Source organism: Chiroxiphia lanceolata, chromosome 14 (genome assembly GCF_009829145.1).
Source record: "Chiroxiphia lanceolata isolate bChiLan1 chromosome 14, bChiLan1.pri, whole genome shotgun sequence".
Lineage (NCBI taxonomy): Eukaryota > Metazoa > Chordata > Aves > Passeriformes > Pipridae > Chiroxiphia > Chiroxiphia lanceolata.
Genome location: NC_045650.1, coordinates 7343306 through 7362113, shown reverse-complemented (window position 1 = coordinate 7362113; position 18808 = coordinate 7343306). Strand labels below are relative to the sequence as shown.

The 18808-nt window shown below is 35.8% G+C and overlaps 1 protein-coding gene across 4 annotated transcripts in view; it reads right to left on the bottom strand.

Moving 5' to 3' along the window:
• Nucleotides 1–5870: 5870 nt before the first annotated feature.
• DIAPH2 (diaphanous related formin 2) overlaps nucleotides 5871–18808 on the bottom strand; it is a 199365-nt gene continuing 186427 nt past the window's right edge. For all 4 annotated transcript variants that reach the window (XM_032701648.1, XM_032701649.1, XM_032701650.1 and 1 more), the window contains one exon: nucleotides 5871–10421. In XM_032701648.1, the coding sequence (XP_032557539.1) occupies nucleotides 10357–10421 (65 nt within the window). In that variant the 3' untranslated portion in view covers nucleotides 5871–10356. The remainder of the gene's footprint in view (nucleotides 10422–18808) is intronic.

Genomic DNA, 18808 nt, shown 5'->3' with positions numbered 1-18808 from the left:
AAAATGCATAAAAAGGTTTTATTTAAAGCCCAACATTTTCTAGCAGTCCAACCAGACCAAGATTTCAGAGATAGCATTCAACAGACACATTTTTATTACCCTCCAAGTTCTCTTTACTTTACATTGATTGTTTCAAAATTTCCTTCATGGGAAGCTGTTCTTGACACTCAGATTGGAGTCTGTGTGGCTCACAGATAAGTAGCTGGAAGTCTGAGTCACTTGGACCACACAAGGGAACAGATCAAGAGACCTTTTATCTGCTATGTCAGTTCTTTGCCAAATGTGGGAATCATGAACATTCAGATTTTACAGGGCAAAACACATTGTCAGCTCAAGGCAAACACAGTAACTAAGTGAATGGCAAGAAAACACTTCCCTGACAGAGTTCACTGAAACCCATAAAAATGAAGTTTATCCTTTTTAAATTGTTCCTTTGTGTAAAAGGGATTATACTGCCTATGATTTAGTGCTTCTTTAAATGGCTGCTGCTGTAAAAGTAAGATTACTGAAATGAAATGATTTAGGAAGAAAATACAAGGGCAAAAAGCCCTCAAAAGCACCTGAAATAGTTTTTGTTGAATTATTTAGCATAGTTATACTCTTGTCCGCTTTTGTAACTTTTGTCTACTGCAGTTTATGATTGCCATACTCTGGAAGAATTCCAGTTGAAAGAAGCACTAAGCCACCTCACTTCAGCATGTACATGAGTCCTATGGTACAGAAGTATTGCCATGGCAAAGCCATTTCTTCTGTTGCCATGTTTCAGAAAGTTAGATATCTAATTCCATCTTACAGTTAAGAAACATCCTTTAAACTAACTTTAGGTTTAATGCATTAGAGAAACTTTGTTTTCTAAGCTCTGGCTGTTTGCTTATGGCAGTTCTTAAGTGATCTCTTAAGAAATTTGTTAGTGAAGTGTTGTGGCAGTAATGCCTAAAGATGACCACCAAATCTCAGCAGGCAAGGAAAGAATGGTTACTATTTGAAAAATGCAATTTAGGCATTTGGAACCCAGTTCTGTCTGAGTGAGTGAATTAACCCCCACCCTTTACCCTCCCCCACTGGCACCTCTCCCAGGCTGTGAAGCAGGACTAACCTTATGGACAAACATGCTGGTGCTTCCTCCTGCAAACTGAAGGACGAGAGCTGAGCAACACCTTGTGTTAGATGATAAAACTAACCATATGCTTTGAGCTTGCTCCTTTTCTTCCTTAATATAGCAGACGTTGCCTCTCTGTGCTACCAATGCCCATGTTTTCTCTTTGAGGCATTTATGTATTTGAATTACTTTGTGAAACACCAGCTTTCATAAATCACTTTATGGCACTGTTTTATACGTGTTTTGTTCTTCCTCATTATTTCTTTCTGTCCTTTATGGCATTATGTGCTATACCAAATGTTGCTTTCCCGTGTAAATCATGAAGTTGCTTGAGATATTTTTACCAGCATGATTGAGAGCTCAGACTGACAGCTGATTATCACCGTTCCGCTTCCTCCTTTTGTCGATCCTTCGCTATTAAAAAGTTTGATGCTTGTCTCCTACTCACCTCAAGTGGAGAGAGCTCTTTTCTACCAGTGTGTTCTTTAAATATCCAGTTGGGTAGGAACGTTATAATAAAGTAATTATTAAGTTATGTTGTTGTGAATGACTGCAGATTACTCATTTTTGTTATGTGACCGTACTGTGCAAACATAATGATTCAGATGGCACTTCTACTATGTTTAGTTGAATTCACAGGAACTAGATACTTGGAAATCTTTTCTCCCAAACAGAATCCATGCTCAGTTTTGGGATAAAGAATTTATAAAATAATTTTTAACCTGATACCACAATTAAGCTTACTTTTAAGTTTCAGATCATGAGTATTTAAATGCAGGGAATCAGCTACTTTTAGGAATTAATAAAATGAAAAAAATTATGTCATAAACCAGTAAATACTCTAACGGCATGTAAAGGCTATTAAAGAAGCAAATAAATTTTTAATATACCCATACAATTGATATTATCGATTTTTTAAAAGAAACATTTAATAATGTTTCAAGAATCAAAGCTTATATACAGTTAAACATTATTGTGGACCCTTGCAGATGGTTTGGGGGAACTTTTTATATGAAAAGCCTTTGCTTTTGATAGAGAACTTATTAAAATTATGAGTATGGATAACTGTAATTCCATATATAGATGAGGGTTAATTCTCAAGTCCATAGAAAAGCTGCCATTTATTTCATTCACTTTCAGAGTATCAGCCTGCAATCAGCAAAGCCAGGTTTAATGTGCACAACCTGCACAGCAACATCCAGATGACTGACTATAGTACACATAAACACGATGATAATACGTCAGGTAACTGCTTTAATAACACTAAACTGAAGAGCATTTTGGTGTCTGGCTTGGCATATTAACAAGACCTAAAGATCAAATATGAACTAATTAAGGCTCTCTATAAATTATACAAGCTACATTTTGCATCTTATCATTATTTAACAGAAATTGATGTGCTTTTGTGTTTACTAGCTCTTGAAGTAGGGTTTTGTTTCTCCTAACACCTTATTTTAGCTTCTGGTACCAGTAGGTCATAAGAGGCTATAAATTACCCTCATTGCCTTAATAATCACAGGATTGCTGAATAAGCTCCATTCCATCATAACATAATCACATTCCAGCATCTGCACCAGGCTTCAAGACTCCCTACTGCTTACGAGGAATAGTGGTCTGAGTCAATCAATACAGAAAGCATTAACACGGTGCAACATATTGTGTGTGTGACAGACACTTGCATAACATTGCAGCAGCAACAACTCAACGATAAACTTACAAATCTAAAGTGGATCATTTACAAATTTTTATGTTAAATAACACATGAAGATCATAACAACAAAATGTGTTTGCTGTATTTCATCAGAGTCCATTACTATTTACAGCATTTTTTTTTTCTTGTCACTGCAATTCACTGCTCAGAATTCTACAGGTGGTAGTGCTGAGGGAAATGGGTTTGCAGACTAACCACAGGAATCTGCTCATGTCTTACCCAGGAGAGGGAAACCAAAATTAATTTGGACCAATTTATCTAGTCAGTGCAAAGAACAATTAAAAGATTAAAACTATAGCTTATTGGAAGAGATTTAAATTACTTTCAGGTAAAAATCTGTATTACATTTACACACACATTGCCTATGGTTAAATTAGATCTTTCTTGGCTTAACAGAATTTTGAAATATTTCTGGAAGCACAATTTTCACTTGGCCATTCTATGTTACCACAGCTTTTAAAGTCCCACAACCTTCATTAAAGTATAACAGCTCAATTTCAGAATCTATTCTGCACAGTGCCAAACGCACGTAGGCAAATTTGCCTCTCTTGTTTTCCATTTGGTTTTAGTACTCATTACATATAATGTAATGAGTAATGGAATGCAAAGGACTTTTTGTAGATTTGCCACTACTTTATGCCTTTGTAAGTAATCTCATTTCTCTTCCTGCCAGGAAATTCAGTCATTGAATTCTCATTAGGTTTTGTTTTTTGTTTTGTGGGGTTTTTTATTTGTTTGGTTTGGTTTGGTTTGTTTGGGTTTTTTTGTTTAGTCTGTTTTTAATCTGCAAATAACTGATGTCCTCTAAGTTGGCCTGTCCCATACCACTTAAGTAAAAGAACTTCACTGAATAGGTATGGAATCAAGCTCTGGGGCAGTTAAAATGCCATTTCTTTAAATGTACAACTTTATTAATAGTTTATATTATACATACCTTTTTCTAGCTCTTGTTTTTATCTCTTCACAGTAGTAATTTTCCCTTTTTACTTCTCTAGAAGATAAATAATGTTTGAGAAACTGTGATCACTAACAATTTTTTCCACAAATGGAACAGTCTTCTGAGCCACTTCAGGGCACCTGCATCACCTAAAACAGCAACAGCCTGAGATGAATCTCCAGTGCCACTGAACTGCTGGTCTGGTAATTACTCAAGTCATCCTTGTACTCTCAAAGACTGTTAAAACACACACATTTGTGAATGTGGCAGGAGTAACTTCTCCAGGTCAGAGGCCTGGGCATGGGGATTGGTGCAGTGGCAGTGGAGTATTAAAATTAGTTTACACCAGGCCTTATTTATTTTTTCTTCAGAACTTGTGCACTTTTAAAAGCAGATAAGCTCTCACAGAGCTTTTCAGTCATCTGTGCCTCACAGATAATTTGCCCCTGGAGACTCAGAGATCAATTATTTCACTGGAATAAAGTTGGGCACATTGTCCTCATAAAAGCTGTCCTGCAGACCTGGCTCCAGTGTGAGCTCACCTACAGCAGCATTTCCCAGGCTGACAGAACCTGCTCAGCAAGAGCCAGGTAAAATCCAAGAGCTGTGTGATTTTGTTAGCATGGGGCCTGAGATAATATCCTTTGCCTCTCAGATGGGTTTCTGAAGTCGGCCTCATTATTACAGCAACACAAATAAACACCTTTCAGCACCTTGTGAATTTAACTGGACTAAAATAGTGTTTGCTCACAGACTACAGACAAAAAAACCCCCAATCCTTTATTTGGATTTTATTTCTTAATCTTAGCTTCATATCTAATGAACAGGATTAATTAAGGTCGTTAAGTACTCATCAAATAATTCCGAGAATTGAATGTTTTAATAATTTTACTACAGCCAGTAATACTGACTTCTCTACAAAAATGTAGAAAGGCTGATTCTGAGATGATGACTGGAGGAACTAAGAGAGGGTAGGACTGCAGCTCAAATTTACAGAGAATATCCAAATGTAAGTGGCAGAGCACCACAACCTGCCATCAATTTGAAGTTCACATACAGGATTTCTTAAGCATGTGTGGAAGCAACAGAAACAATTTCCATTGAGAGGGGCATTAAGTATCTGCTTTCTTTTTTCAGGACTAATTCTGCCTGCAAATCACCCAAAGGCAAAAAATCTTTCAGAAGATGATGGGAATCCCTGGCTCCCACACTAGAAAGCCAAGAATATTTACCTAAAAATAAGGAACAAGAATATGGTATATGTAGGACACCATTACCGCATTTTTCTTAATCAGGACAATCAGAGCATTTACATTTATAGCTGGCACTTAAAAGTTTTCACTTTTTTTCATGTTAATCCCACAAGAAAATAAACCCCTACTGCTTTATAATATATCAAATAGTGCATTCTAAGTGTAATTCAGTTAATTAAAAATAAAATGGTGCCTTTGACCATCCCTTGGCAAATCTTTTCCACAGGCAAAAAGTTACTTGAGAAAAGTTGTATCGATATGGCTGATCATATTCATTAGAATTATATTTAAACAGAATTTTAAGTAAACTTCAATGCTCACTCTATATACTGTTATGTATTTCAGGTGCAATACATAGTTTTGAAGGTAAAGGTCTGTCAAGTTTCTATTCTGTTAATTCACCATTTTGTGACTGACTGAATCATATAATTTGGAAAACATCCACATTAAGCTGTCTGACTTACTGTGTGTCTGTCTTAAAAGGTCTATACTGGAATCCAGTCATTTAAAATAAATATGGACTCATGGAATTTGTTTAGTGATTCCCTTTTATTGTTATTTTTGTAAAAATAAAATGGTATCACCATGATTTAATGTTGGGGATTTTAATTATATACTTGGGTTTTTTGATTATTTGTTTTTGAAAGTCCTCTTTCATTGGAAAAGGCACCTTTGTCCCCAAATTCAAGTCAAATATACTTGACACCTCAGAGAAAAAAACCCACCAGAAATCCATAAAATGTCAATAAGCTAAAATGGAATGTAATTTCAGTGTGACAATTTTATATAATAAAACCAGGCTTTGAGGTGATGGTACTCAATAGGTAATAATAATGATAAACAAGTAAAACATTGGTGCACCTAGAAAAATCATGTTATGTATATCTTTATTACAGTTTTCAGAATACATGGATTAACAATGGCCAGGCTGTGATTTCATCAAATTCCTATTTTAAACATTACATACAAACACAGAGCTGTTTAAAAAATAGAAATGCATGAGTTTTGTCACCTTTTTTTTTTTAATCCTTTTTTGTTTTTGGCATCAGGAGTCCTGTGACTTCCAAAAGGGAAATCAAATGGTGCATGATAGCAGACTGCCTGAGCTGTAATAGGTTATTGTTCACATTCTGTGGCATATGTATCACCTCAAACAGTGCTAAAAGAAGCACTACAAGAGCAAATCTTTCTCCTTTACCATTCTCCTAATGACATCAGTGGGTGCCGAGTGACAGCTTGCAGGACTGCAGAATTCACAGGCTTACACAACTCCCTTCCTTGAGCACAAAAAGCAGCAATGTGTGATCTGAAACGGAGACACCTGAAGCTGAGGGATTTGGCTTTATCTGCTTTGATTTTTTTTCTTTTTTTATTATTTACACTTTGTGTGCATGCGTGGGCATGTGTGGAGACACCGCAGAAGAAGAGCTGTAGAGGTTTTCTTACAATACTTAATTAAAAAATGAGTAACTTGCAAATACAGTATGGCACATCAGAGGTGGGCTTTACATTGCTGTATCACTTAGCACTTGTTATGCCTGACCTCGCAGCAATTTGAAGGCAAACAGTAAAGTATAACTCAGCCAAGCCTTTGTTTAATGGAAAAGAAGCAATTTACATACATAGGTAAGTTTGCTCCCACATAACTATTACCAGCTTTAAACATTTACTAGCTAGATCATTCTCAGTATAGGAAGTACTAAATTCACCCATCAAAGCAGGATTTGCCTGAGGGATGCAAAAGCTGAACGTTGCAAAGTTTCTTAAACGAAAGCTATAGGAGGATTTCCAGCCAAACCTAAAACTCAGCCAGATTCTCAGAGTTTTGCAAACCGTTTGTATATTGTGGGATGAATTTAAAGTAGGTTACTAATGAATTGTGGCTTGGATAGAAACCATGAAAATATTACGTTTTTTACAGCATTTGTCTGAGGTAGTACATATACCACACACAAAAATGCAAAAATATACAGATATTCGTGACTATTTGCATATTACACAAGGGAACTGTGGGAATGTTTGCATTTGTATCTGAATTTTCAAGAAGAACGGATAATTTTAGATAATGTTTTTCATATTGACCATGGTCAGCTAAAACCAGAACAAACGATGTAACAGTATTTCTGGGAATACTTCCTGGAGCTGTTTGTCAGTGCCCTCTGAGGCACCAATTTTGTTTTGGCTTTAGCATCAGCTCATAATATGATTAACACTCAAACCAAACATCACTTGTGTGCTGGGAAAGGATATTTGTTCAATCACAAACAAACATACATGACAAACCGTGTTGCACTTTTTTTTCTCAGTAAACTGCATAAAACTTGAGCAAAAAAAATCTATAGTGTCTTTACATTTCTGATCTGTACAGCCAGTAGTTAAGCAACAGAGATGTATATTTGTATATGATTTAAACATTTCATTCCCATGACATTTGCAAATTTAGTTCAATTCATTGCAAAGGTAAAATTATCTTCCTCTTAATAAACTAAGAAATGTAAACAGTGTAACATCATTAAAAAAAAACCTCTCTTCAGTACTTGTAACTGGTAAAATGTGAATGCAAACAGATGTGCTGGTATATTGTTAACGTAATGTCTCAGAGGACATATAGTGAAACATAATTAGCAAGAAATTTATGTATGAACCCTCCAGTGATTTTCTTTCTGGGATTACTTTGAATACAAATATAATTTAACTGATATATTTCATTTTTTTTAAAATTAGAAAATAAGGCAAGTGCATTTCTGAAAAAGGTGCTACTCTTCTACACTTCTAGATAAACATGTGACACCTCTGAAAATTAGATCAATAATAAAAACATTAAAAATATCTGCAATTTAATATAGACTGAAAAACTATCAAAAGACAAAGTGACCAGCATCAATTTCAGAAAATATTTTAGACTTCATAAATACGAGCACCCTATATTTACATAAATTATCTTCTAAACTAGTTTTCCTTTGAAAGACACTTTTGCCCTAACAGATATGTCCATTAAATTATATAAATGTTTCAAATATGAAAAAAATAGTAGTAAAATAGAAGCATCAGATGATGTTATTTTGGATTTGCCTTTTTTTTCATAAGATTTGGTTCTTGAAAATCTGTAGCCAGCTTTCACAGAGCTTTAAAAAAAAAAAAAACAACCATGGATATGAAAAACTTGTGCTCTAATAATTACTGCTACCGTACAAAGATTCTGTTCAGAGCTTTTGAGTTTTCATGTATAAAGATTATACCACTACTTGCAAATCCCAGTAAAATGTTACTTTCGAAATTTGAATTCTAATACACTATTGATTTATATAGACATTATGACCCTAATCCTTTAAACTGGCTTTGTACATTAAGCACATTTTTTTTAACTGAGAATTTAATAGTTCCATTTAGAAAAAAGTTATGCTTCAATACAAGGCTGATGTTGACCTTGCACAAAACAGGGTATAATTCTTTGTATCTCTTACTGATAGACAGGGAGACAGAATCCTGTTGCATGCTTTTTTTTTTCCTGAAGTACCATAAAACTCTTTAGTTTGTCACTAAAAACCCCGAACAGTTCAGGGAGAAAATTAGTTGACAGCACACATTTCACTAGGCTTCAGCTGTATTCCTATGTTCAGAGCTACGGGCAAACCCCCTGTATTCTTTGAAAAAAAGTTTTGAAAAAAAAGAAAAAAAATCAATACTAGATTGAAAAGGAGCTGTATCTTTTCTTACAATAATTGGATATGTAGTTTGAAACTGTGAGAATTTATCTCAAACTAGTCAGATAGTCTTAAAGGGTATCTCATGAGAGAAGCAAAAAGAACCTACTGTACAAAGACGCTTGGCTCAAGCAGTAGTGCAAAGGTACTGCCCCAGGAGCAAATGTTCCTCTAGAGCTACCAGTTTGTGCACAGAAAATCATGTGATACCTCACCTTCTAAACACTCTATATAACATCAGAAAAAAGTTCCCCATAAGACCAGGCAATAAAAGTACTCATAATAATTTCATCAATCAGTGAAAAGCATTAATAATTTGAGAACAAGTGCCACCTACGACACCCTGATTTTTAAAAAATATCATAGCTGAGAAACATGTGAAGTAGTTCCACTGGAACTCCCACTTCAAGTCCTCCTTCCCATCAGATAAGCAATGAACCTTCAGTAAAAAGGATGGTGAAGGCTGACCTGAACACCAAACAGTCTGTACATTCAGCTGGAGCCTGGGGAGCAAAGGGAACTGTGGTTTCCCAGTGAGTGGCAGAACATACAGTGTCAGCTACTGAACTGACTGCTCACCTGAGGTACTGCAGTGCAAGGGGCCTGTATACAAAGTAGAATGGGAGGAGCTTCCCAAAAAATCAAACTGCTGCAATCATTGATCACTGCTAGAGAGTGCTCCAGGTAGGACATTTGTTCTTAGCTGCTAAACTCTCAGCACTGAAATCCACCAGTAGAGATCCCGCTACATATTTTACCTGAGAAACAGAGGAAAAACTCAGAGGCAGATTTGAATAACTTCGTAATGTAGCTTGTCTCTAAAAACCTACACAAAGATATTTTTAGCATAATTAAAATAGGACAATCATATTTTCCCCCAAATATCTTTATAAAGAATATATAAGTGCATAATTAGAAAAATTCTTCCTTAGATACAGTTAAAAACATATCCTGCCCTTGACATCATTTAATTTTGGTAAAATCCTATGCTCCGTTTTATTTTCTTTTTTTTTTTTTAGCAGTGATAAGTAACTATACATCATCATATCACCAAAAGTGTAGATATGTGGTATACCCTACTTGCAGCTAAAACAGCTGAATCCACCAAGCTTTACACTGAGATAAGGTTTTCAGCAACCTGATTGGGGCTATGTGTTGCTTTTTTTATGGTTACAAAAAAGATTCTGATAATGTAGACCAGCTCATCTCTGAATTTATTAACATACAATTTTATTATTTTTTCCTTTCATGTTCAAACCAGAACTGCAAATGGAATCCACAGCTGTACTCTTTCAACAGAACTGTATTTTCTTACCCATATAAAACAAAACCTAGAAATCCCCAACTCTTTTCATGTGAGTTGCCAGCTTAAAAAAAAGGGGGTGTAAAAAAAAAAAAGGAAAGAACATAAGAAAATAAGATATATATCCTACTGTTTAACACTGTTTACAGATCTTGGTAGTTGGGGTAATAAGATACAGTATGTGGATTATTTAGCAACAGCTTTAAAATTACATATTTTTACACCATCTCATTTAATCAATACCAGTATTCCTTTATGATCATTGCCAATTCATATGATAAACTCTTTCCAAAGTATATCCATTTAATTGTAAATAAAACAATTCATTAATTCTTTGGCATCAGAAGAATCATACAGCTGCAATTGTTCCATTGTGGCGAGAACGAGACCTTTCCAAAGTTACTCGTTTGTTATCTGTAACACAAAGAGAGGAAAAAACAAATCACCATAAGATTTGCAACACGGATAATGCAATGTCAAGAGGTTTTCAAACAGCCCTGAAAATCATTTCGAATGATATGTAAATAAGTAACTAGGAGACTGGATCAGAGAAGTTTCATACTGCAGCTGCCAGACTGAGTTCAAGAGTTCTGCAATCAGCAATAAATTACTTTCTTGATCAGAGAAGCTGGGTGATAAAAGCATTAGGAGAATCCTGAAACACAGTCCCCTTGGAAACAGCACACAATAACTAAAATTGCTGGGTAAAAATCTGTAAAATTTTATAAACAATTTATGCACAAAAGCTCTGGAAAAATACATTTCAAGTTTCATGAGAATGCAGTGACCAGTGTGGTGGTGAGAAGCCCACTAGATGCTACAAGTACAAAAGCCTGAACACCATTCACTATAATTTGGTGCAGAGTTAAAAATAGAACAGTTAAATCAGCCACTTCCTAAGCATTTCCTGATTGTGCAATGAGAACAACTTTTAGTATAAAATATTACACAGTAATTATTGCAATGAATAATAAATATGTCTCTATCACAGGAAAACAATCACCAAGTACCAGCCACATTCCTAAATGCCTTTAAAATAAAATTTTAAAGCAATGAATATACACATGCACAGACACAAAAAGGGGCAGAAGATTAACCCCCACTTAGTTTTCTGGAGGTTTGGACTGTTTCTTTTGACATTGACTTTTCTATTCTCTTATGTCACATTCAGGTTGCTGCTCTGCATCAGTACAACGTCTACATTGCTACAGCATTAGGATGTCCCAATATACAGCTGGAACTTCTATGCAGGACTGGAGTATTACAAAACAAAAACTTCAGAAGCAAAAAGTCTGACACACACACTGCAGGCAAGCAGTTTTTCTCAGCTTTTTTCCAAAGGAGCTGATTTACTCTCTCTGCTTGCCCAGACTAGAACAGCCTGTGCCACTTGTGCTGCTGGAGGAGGCTGAGCTTGGGTCAAGCTGAGGGTTCAGCACAAAATCCCAGCAATCTGGGATCCCAGCAGGGAATGTAAATACCTGCAGGGAGGGTGCCAAGAGGTTGGAGCCAGGCCCTTCCCAGTGGTGCCCAGCTGGAAGACCACAGGCAACGGGCACAAACTGAAACACAGGAGGTTACTCTGAACTAGAAGAAACACTTCCTTATTGTGAAGGTGACTGGGCACTGGAATAGATTGTCCCAGAAGATTGTGAAGTCTCCATCCTTTGATTTTCAATCCTTGTCTAGACATGGTCCTGGACAATTGGCTCTAACCCTGCTTGAGTAGTGGGTGGCCAAGAAGACCTCCAGAGGTCCTTTCCAACCTCAACCATTCCATGATTCTGTTCCAACCTAATAAAGGCAGAGATGGTCCAAGTACATTAATAAGGATCTGGAGAAGAAAAAGAAAGTCATCTCTGTGATCTGTTTCTGGACAAAAACCAGAGGCTGCCTGTGGAGATTGAATGGGCTCTGCAATATCAGCCTTCCCTATCCCTGTTCAATGAAAGTGTCTCCAATGCTATAGGGAATTAACGGCTCCTTTAGCAAGATTATTAGTTCTTTTTATAGTTCTGCCTTGCCTCCTTTTCCTAATGAATCTATCCATGCATAAACTATTCAAATTACCCTAAGTCAATCTGTTTTGCACGGGAATAAATCTCTACACTGGTTGCAGTGTCACCAGGCACTGGAAATTAAAGCACAAAAATGCTAAAACCCAAGAAGGAAAGTTATCAACTGAAATGTGCTGCTGCTCCTCCAAGACAGTGATTCATAAAGAGTCTAGTGATACTTGCTCTCAGTGGGGAGAAGTGCCTTCAACACTAGACTATTTCTTGATATAATTTCAAGACTTTCAACTGTACAGGTTAAAAACAGATTAAGAGATTCTAAGAACTGTTGATTTGTTTTATTGGTTTTTTAAGACTTTGTCTTTTTATCAAGGTTTTTTTTTCATTATGGTAGAGACAAACATTTTCTGCAAGTGACAGTTCAAATTCTCCCATAACTGCAAACCTTCCCCTAGATCAGGTTGCTCCAAGTACTGTCAAACCTGGCCTTCAACACTTCCAGGGATGGGGTATCCACAGCTTTTCTGGGCAACCTGCTTCAGTGCCTCACCACCCTCACAACAAAGAATTTCTTCCTAATATCTAATCGAAACCTGCTCTCTTCCAATTTAAATCCATTCCTGTAAGCATAAGAAATCACAACCAATAAAAACCACAGTAGTAGGGGAGAGGGAAATACTTTAGAGAAAACTATACTCTGAAAAATGTATTTTTCCTTTCCTTAATGCTCCATCCTTACTTCTGTTATTAAAAGAGAAGTCTCAATAGCTGCAATAGATTTATTAACTCAGTAGCTTGTTATCAACATAGAGCTCAGTTATATTAGGAGGAAAATAAATGGTACTTTGCAGAACTGCAATACTAAGTGACTTTTTCATTTCATTTTCTCCTTATCCACTCTTCCAGGTAGTAACTTTATGCTCTCCTAATTATAAACCTTATTTTTTATGAGCAATCAATGCTAGCAATAATATAGATGTTGTGCAGTCAAATGGATTGGTCATGACACTGAGATATCTGATAACGGAAAAAGACAGAGTCTATAAAACCATACCTCAAAGGTACTTGATTGGAATTTGCATTATCTTGTAAAAAAAAAAAAAGTTCTCTCTTTGACAGTCCTTATATTTAAATTATAATAAATTATATAAACTGGTATCTTAGACTTGGCACCTTAGTTGACTAAATCTCCTTTTTTCCCCTCCTGAATAACCTCCCCAAGGTGAAAGAACTGACCTTTCCACAGCTGACAACAATAAAAACTCAGAGAAAGAAGGTACCAGTTTGAGTTGCCTTGAAAATGATCATATGAAGAAGTTAGAACTTTTAGCAATGAATAAAATATTTAAAATTTCATCTTTTTGGAATGGTTTTGACTGTGCAAAAGATGCAGAAATGCATTCTGTAAGGGAATTTGTATGGCCTGTGCCTTTGGGAATCAATGAAAGCCTTTACATCAAACATTTATTTCTTCATTCATGTAAAATTTTGTTCACTAGGAAATCCTACTGAAACACATCTTGTTTTCATGAACAATCAAAAGAAAAATACTCATGCAGTCCCAAGCACTCCACAAAGTACCACAAACATAACATGGAAAACAGTCAGAAAAGCAAGATAATTTCCTATAGGTACGGAATGATTACACAAAAAATGAGTAACCTGGTCATTTAAGTATGTTTTGAAAGGATAAACTGTCACAGCAAATGACAATTCCAAGGAGCAAACACTGCATCTGCGATAATGAGGAAACTGGCATTTATTCTTTAGAAAAAGGTGAAAATTTGATTGTCACTTCACAAGTAACATTTTTTTCTGATTAACTAAATATTTTCTACAGAGTGTCATTGATTAAAATTGTGACAAGTTACGTTAAACTCAAATCACTTCAGCCTGGGCAGCCCCTGGTTTCCTCCTTGAGCCATCTAAGCATAGGGAAAACTGAAGCCAACTTACAATATCATTGGATGTAACAGCCTATCACCAACTGCTCTAAGGAACAACCTATGACAAGAATTAACTTTATTATTTTCCTTTATGGACTGCATGCACCTTCATCAGCTTTAGCTTAACAACAATGAAAGGTTCCATTTGGAAAATGGAATTTATAGAACATAAGGCAGAAGCAGAACTGGTACAGTGTAAAACAGTAGGGAAGTCCATCCAGCCCAGCACCTCTTTAGCAGCCACAGCTGAGCACTGTTCCCTGTACTGCCTGGCCTGTCCCTCTGCCATTATTAGAGACACCAACTGAGAAATAAGCCAGGCAAGAAAATTAAGAGCTTCAAACTGTTGTTGCTGTCCAGAGCAAAATCCTTTTGAGAAACAACACCTTGTGAGAAAATGGCTCTCCTAACCTCTATTCTGTTGAGATTCAACCCATCTCTGTGAGATTTGATTTCAAATTGATCTTTCAAAATGTATGGCCTATATATAAAAAAATACAGCAATAAGGTAAAAATCAGTTATGGGAGAAATACAGCCAAAATAACACCTCAGAAAGGACTCTGAAATAGCACTTTTCAAAAGATCTTTATTGCAAAGAGATGAAACAAGCAAATAAAATAGTTTTCTAACAGTTCAGGGAAAATGTACTGTTAATATGCTTTCTTTTAATCTTTTAGCATTTAAAACACTCTTATTTCAATCTCAACAGGCACCCTACACATGCCTGGCAAATTCTGAACTAGACCCTTTATAATAATCACATTGAGTCATCTTACATTCATTTTGATTTTATATTTTTGAAACCAAAAATGAGAACAGATCAAGCAATATCACATCCCTGTTCTCAGCTTTTTTTTCCTAAACAGAATCTTGAATTCATGACAATCAAACTTAAATGACAGCTAAAAAGGTTATTTTAACATCAATTTCAAAGAAAACATTGAGTTTTCAAGCAAATCGTGTAGCTGTGAGGTCAAATTCTATAAATCCTGTTTTATTTTGGTTTTGGTCCAACCCAAGACTTTCATGTGAAAGATGAGTGATAACCTGAGCTTATAAATGCTATGATGGAGAAAAAGAAACTTATCCTTAGGCCAAAAAAAAAGCAGCTTTTTGGTGTGTGGTTTTTTTTGTGTTTTCTTTTTTAAGCCCCAAAATCAAGATAGTGCAGCTGAAATGTTAATTATAAAGGCATCGTGTGTTGATATTATAATAATAATAATAATAATAATAATAATAATAATAATAATAATAATAATACATCCCTGATCTGGTTAGTGGGATGTTTACCAACATATTGATCTGTAAGGTGTTGAAGGGTAAGAAAAGGTTTTAGAAGAAACAAGGAGGAAGAAAAAGCTTTAAGGAGAACTGTAAGATTTAGAAGGATCTCTCTAAAGACTGGATGGTTCCTCCCCAGAAAAAGGCAGAAACATACATCTCCGGAGTTATTTGCAGAAGTCTGGAGTGTCGTGTTCTGTTCAAAAATATTTGCTTCAAAGCTGTTTGTCATTTAGGTAACACACAGCACCTTTATTTTAAGAAGGTTTCCATACTATTCTTTGTGAACAGTTCCTCTTTGAAAGGACATGTGGCTGTGTGGATTCTCTTTAACTTGCTAAATAAATTCCTTAATATCCAGAAGCACTGCAGTACAGAGCCAGGTCTAAAATATGGAGAGTTAAAGAAGTTAAGCCCTGACACAAAGGAGTTTTACTCAGATTAAAAGGGAACAAAGACATGTCTAATCTTTCTGCTGCCACTCAGACCCAGCTTGCTGGGCACTGTTAATTGTAGCCTTTGAGTCGTAGGAAAATGCAGAACGTCAGTAGAAAACCCATTTATTTACGTTCTATGTGCTAGACATAAAAATGCTTTAAAAAGGAATAATGTGAGAAGTTATAATGCTAAATGGCATGTGTGATGACATTTACCAGCTCAGAGCAATCCAGCTGTGACCACGGTCTATACAGTGTGGGGACACAATAAAAGGAACACTTCTGCAATCAAAATTGAGGGCATTGGCCTTCTGTATCATAATTCCAATAAATAAATAAATGCTTACCCTCTTTAGAGCTGAAGTTTGGTATTTATAGGATAAAAATGGATTTATAAACCCCATTTTCAAGTAATCAGTTTAAAATAAATTTTACTACTGCTTATTTTAGGCCTTAAAGATTAAAAAAAAAAATAATTGGCCCAATAAGATAAGATTCCTTAAACCTTTAAGTGATCTATTTAATATTTTAATTTGACTTTGCTTTCTTTGTTAATAGTACCACTTGGGATATGCAGTGAAAGCTCTTCCACAAGACTTGCAGCAGAAAAGCCTTAGCTGGAGACAACACATGCCTGCCTCAGGGGTTACAAGACAAATCAATCTATTTTTCTCCTTTGCTCCAAGGGTAATTGGCCTTTAAAATTACAGAGAAAAATAGGCCCTCATGTCAGTACAATGCAGGCACATATACAACCATTTTCCATTTCTTTTTCAGTTTGAATTCTCAGCTGAGAACTAAACTTATAAAGGTGGGAAAATAAAAAGAAGATGAAGAGGAACGATTGCATCAGTTCAAATCCCCTCCAATAACAAGCAGCACTGTGACCAGCATTTGAGTCTGGAATTTACTGAAACCTGCTATGAAAAGCTGCCAGTATTTTTTTATTCTTGATTGTGATAAAATTTACTTGAATTTTTGTGACAGGCTGTACCACTGGCATTCATGGAGATTTGTCACAGAATTTAGTTAAGCGGAGAAGTTCCAATTATTGCTTCATTTCCCATAAAAATCTCACAAAGTAATACTGATTTTTACCTCATTCTTATGAAATTGCCTTTTTCAAGGAGCAATCATGGCTATGAACATCGCTACAATCCTTCTAGTGTGCTACACACATAATCACGTATAAATACACTTTCAGACTCTGAATACTGTTAAATTGTATAAAGTAAATTTTAACTTGCCTAATAAATTGTTTCATAGCAGTGAAACTCAGATGATAGCCTTCATAGTTTTCTGATTGCCATTAAATCTGATTTGCAATACATTACTAATTTCAGACTTTTAATAAGTAATTGTCATGTGAAAGTATTTCCCAGTACATAAAGATGAGCAATCAGCTAAACTATAATTGATATATAAAAACAACAACAAAGTTGAAAATAGTCAAAACAACTTAGTATTTTAAAAACAGTACTAATATTCCCTTGAAACAGAGTCTTGAAACCACTAAACCTTTAATGTGAACTTGCTCACTGGGAGTGTGTATACAGGTGTAAAGCAATTATTAGATTTGATATCCGAATGAACTCAGGTTCCCATTAGAGCCTGAATGCTTCAATGACCCTATTATTTTCCTTCCAATGCTTCCAGACCTGATCAACTTAATTATTCTGACTAGTGAAACATTTAGGACATGAACGTATGATTTGCTTTAAACCAAATGAGATAAATGAAAGTACTTTATAAAATAGCATAAAAAAAGGAACAAGACACGTGATGTGATGTGTCAAATCCTGGAAGAAGGTCAGGACCAAGTAGCAGTAACAAAGAAACAGACAAAAAGATCCACTGCAATAAAACCACATTTATTCACATATTTCCCCCTTGAAATTCTAATTTGTAACCTTTATTGTATCTCCTGTACAGTGTAAATCAGAGAGGTGAAACAGATTTCAGAGAGTAAATAACCTATGTCTGCTTCAGTACTGAAAACACAGAGATTGTGTCTCTCCTTTCATGACTACATATACACTTTTAGCAGTTGTCCAAAAGTAAAATTAGAGCCTCTACTAAAAAACACTTCATGTCAGAGAGGATAGACTTGCTGACATAAAAGAGGTTGTTTCCCTATTTTAATTGTACCTACTACTTCACTGCTAAGGAAAAGTGTGTGACATTGCAAAAAATAGGCATTCACATTTGAAACAGACTTGGCCTGATGTTATAATCCATGATACTCTTCAAAAAATAATGGAATTTAAAATGGCTTCCAAAATGTCCTATTCCCAGCTCCCCTATTAACACTATCGCTCTCACAACTTGTATTTGCCTTGAAAGTAAGTTGACTGTAAGGTTACAAACAGGACAAAGAAATAAAGACAGTAATAGGTTCTGAACTCCAAGTATACAATCAGCCATGAAGTTTACATCTTCTCATCCCACTGCATTTGTCCTTAAAAAGAATCAAACTGACATGCAAGTGGTCCCCTTGCCCCTCGCCTCCTCTCACTAATGATACGTAATGGCTGCTGAGCCTGCAATAAACGTGTTTATGTCCAGCCACATTGCCATCATTTTACAATCTAATCTGATACTTTTAAGAAAGAAGGAAGTCGCGAGAGACCAGCACCAGCTTGTGCTGAAGGCACTTCTTGACATCAGCCTTCACTTCGCACTTCAAATGGAAGGATTCGATTTGACAAAACGTACAGAAAGTCAAGAGAGAAGGCTCTTCACCTCTTCTCCGAAACTGCCTGATAGAAGTCAATACCAATCCCTTTACAAAGTTACAATCAAAAGCTGACAGATGAAAGTCAAAGGGGAAGCTTTCTAGCTATTCCTTACGATATTTTATTAAAGAGCGGCGTAAGGACGTGTTTGCCTCGCTAGGATCACCCCACCTCCACTTCCCGTTTTTATCAGTTAGCAGTTCAAATACTGCACTCACATCTCCCATGTACAGCTGCTTTATTCTCTGCATAGGACATGAAAGTAATGAACTCAAAGACAGTGGAAAATGAGAAAGCTCTCTTTTCTCCAAAGGAAATTCTTTCAAAACAGGAGTTGGTAACACTCCTGAAAAGCCAAGTATTTCCTGGTGTTTCATGTAAACTGG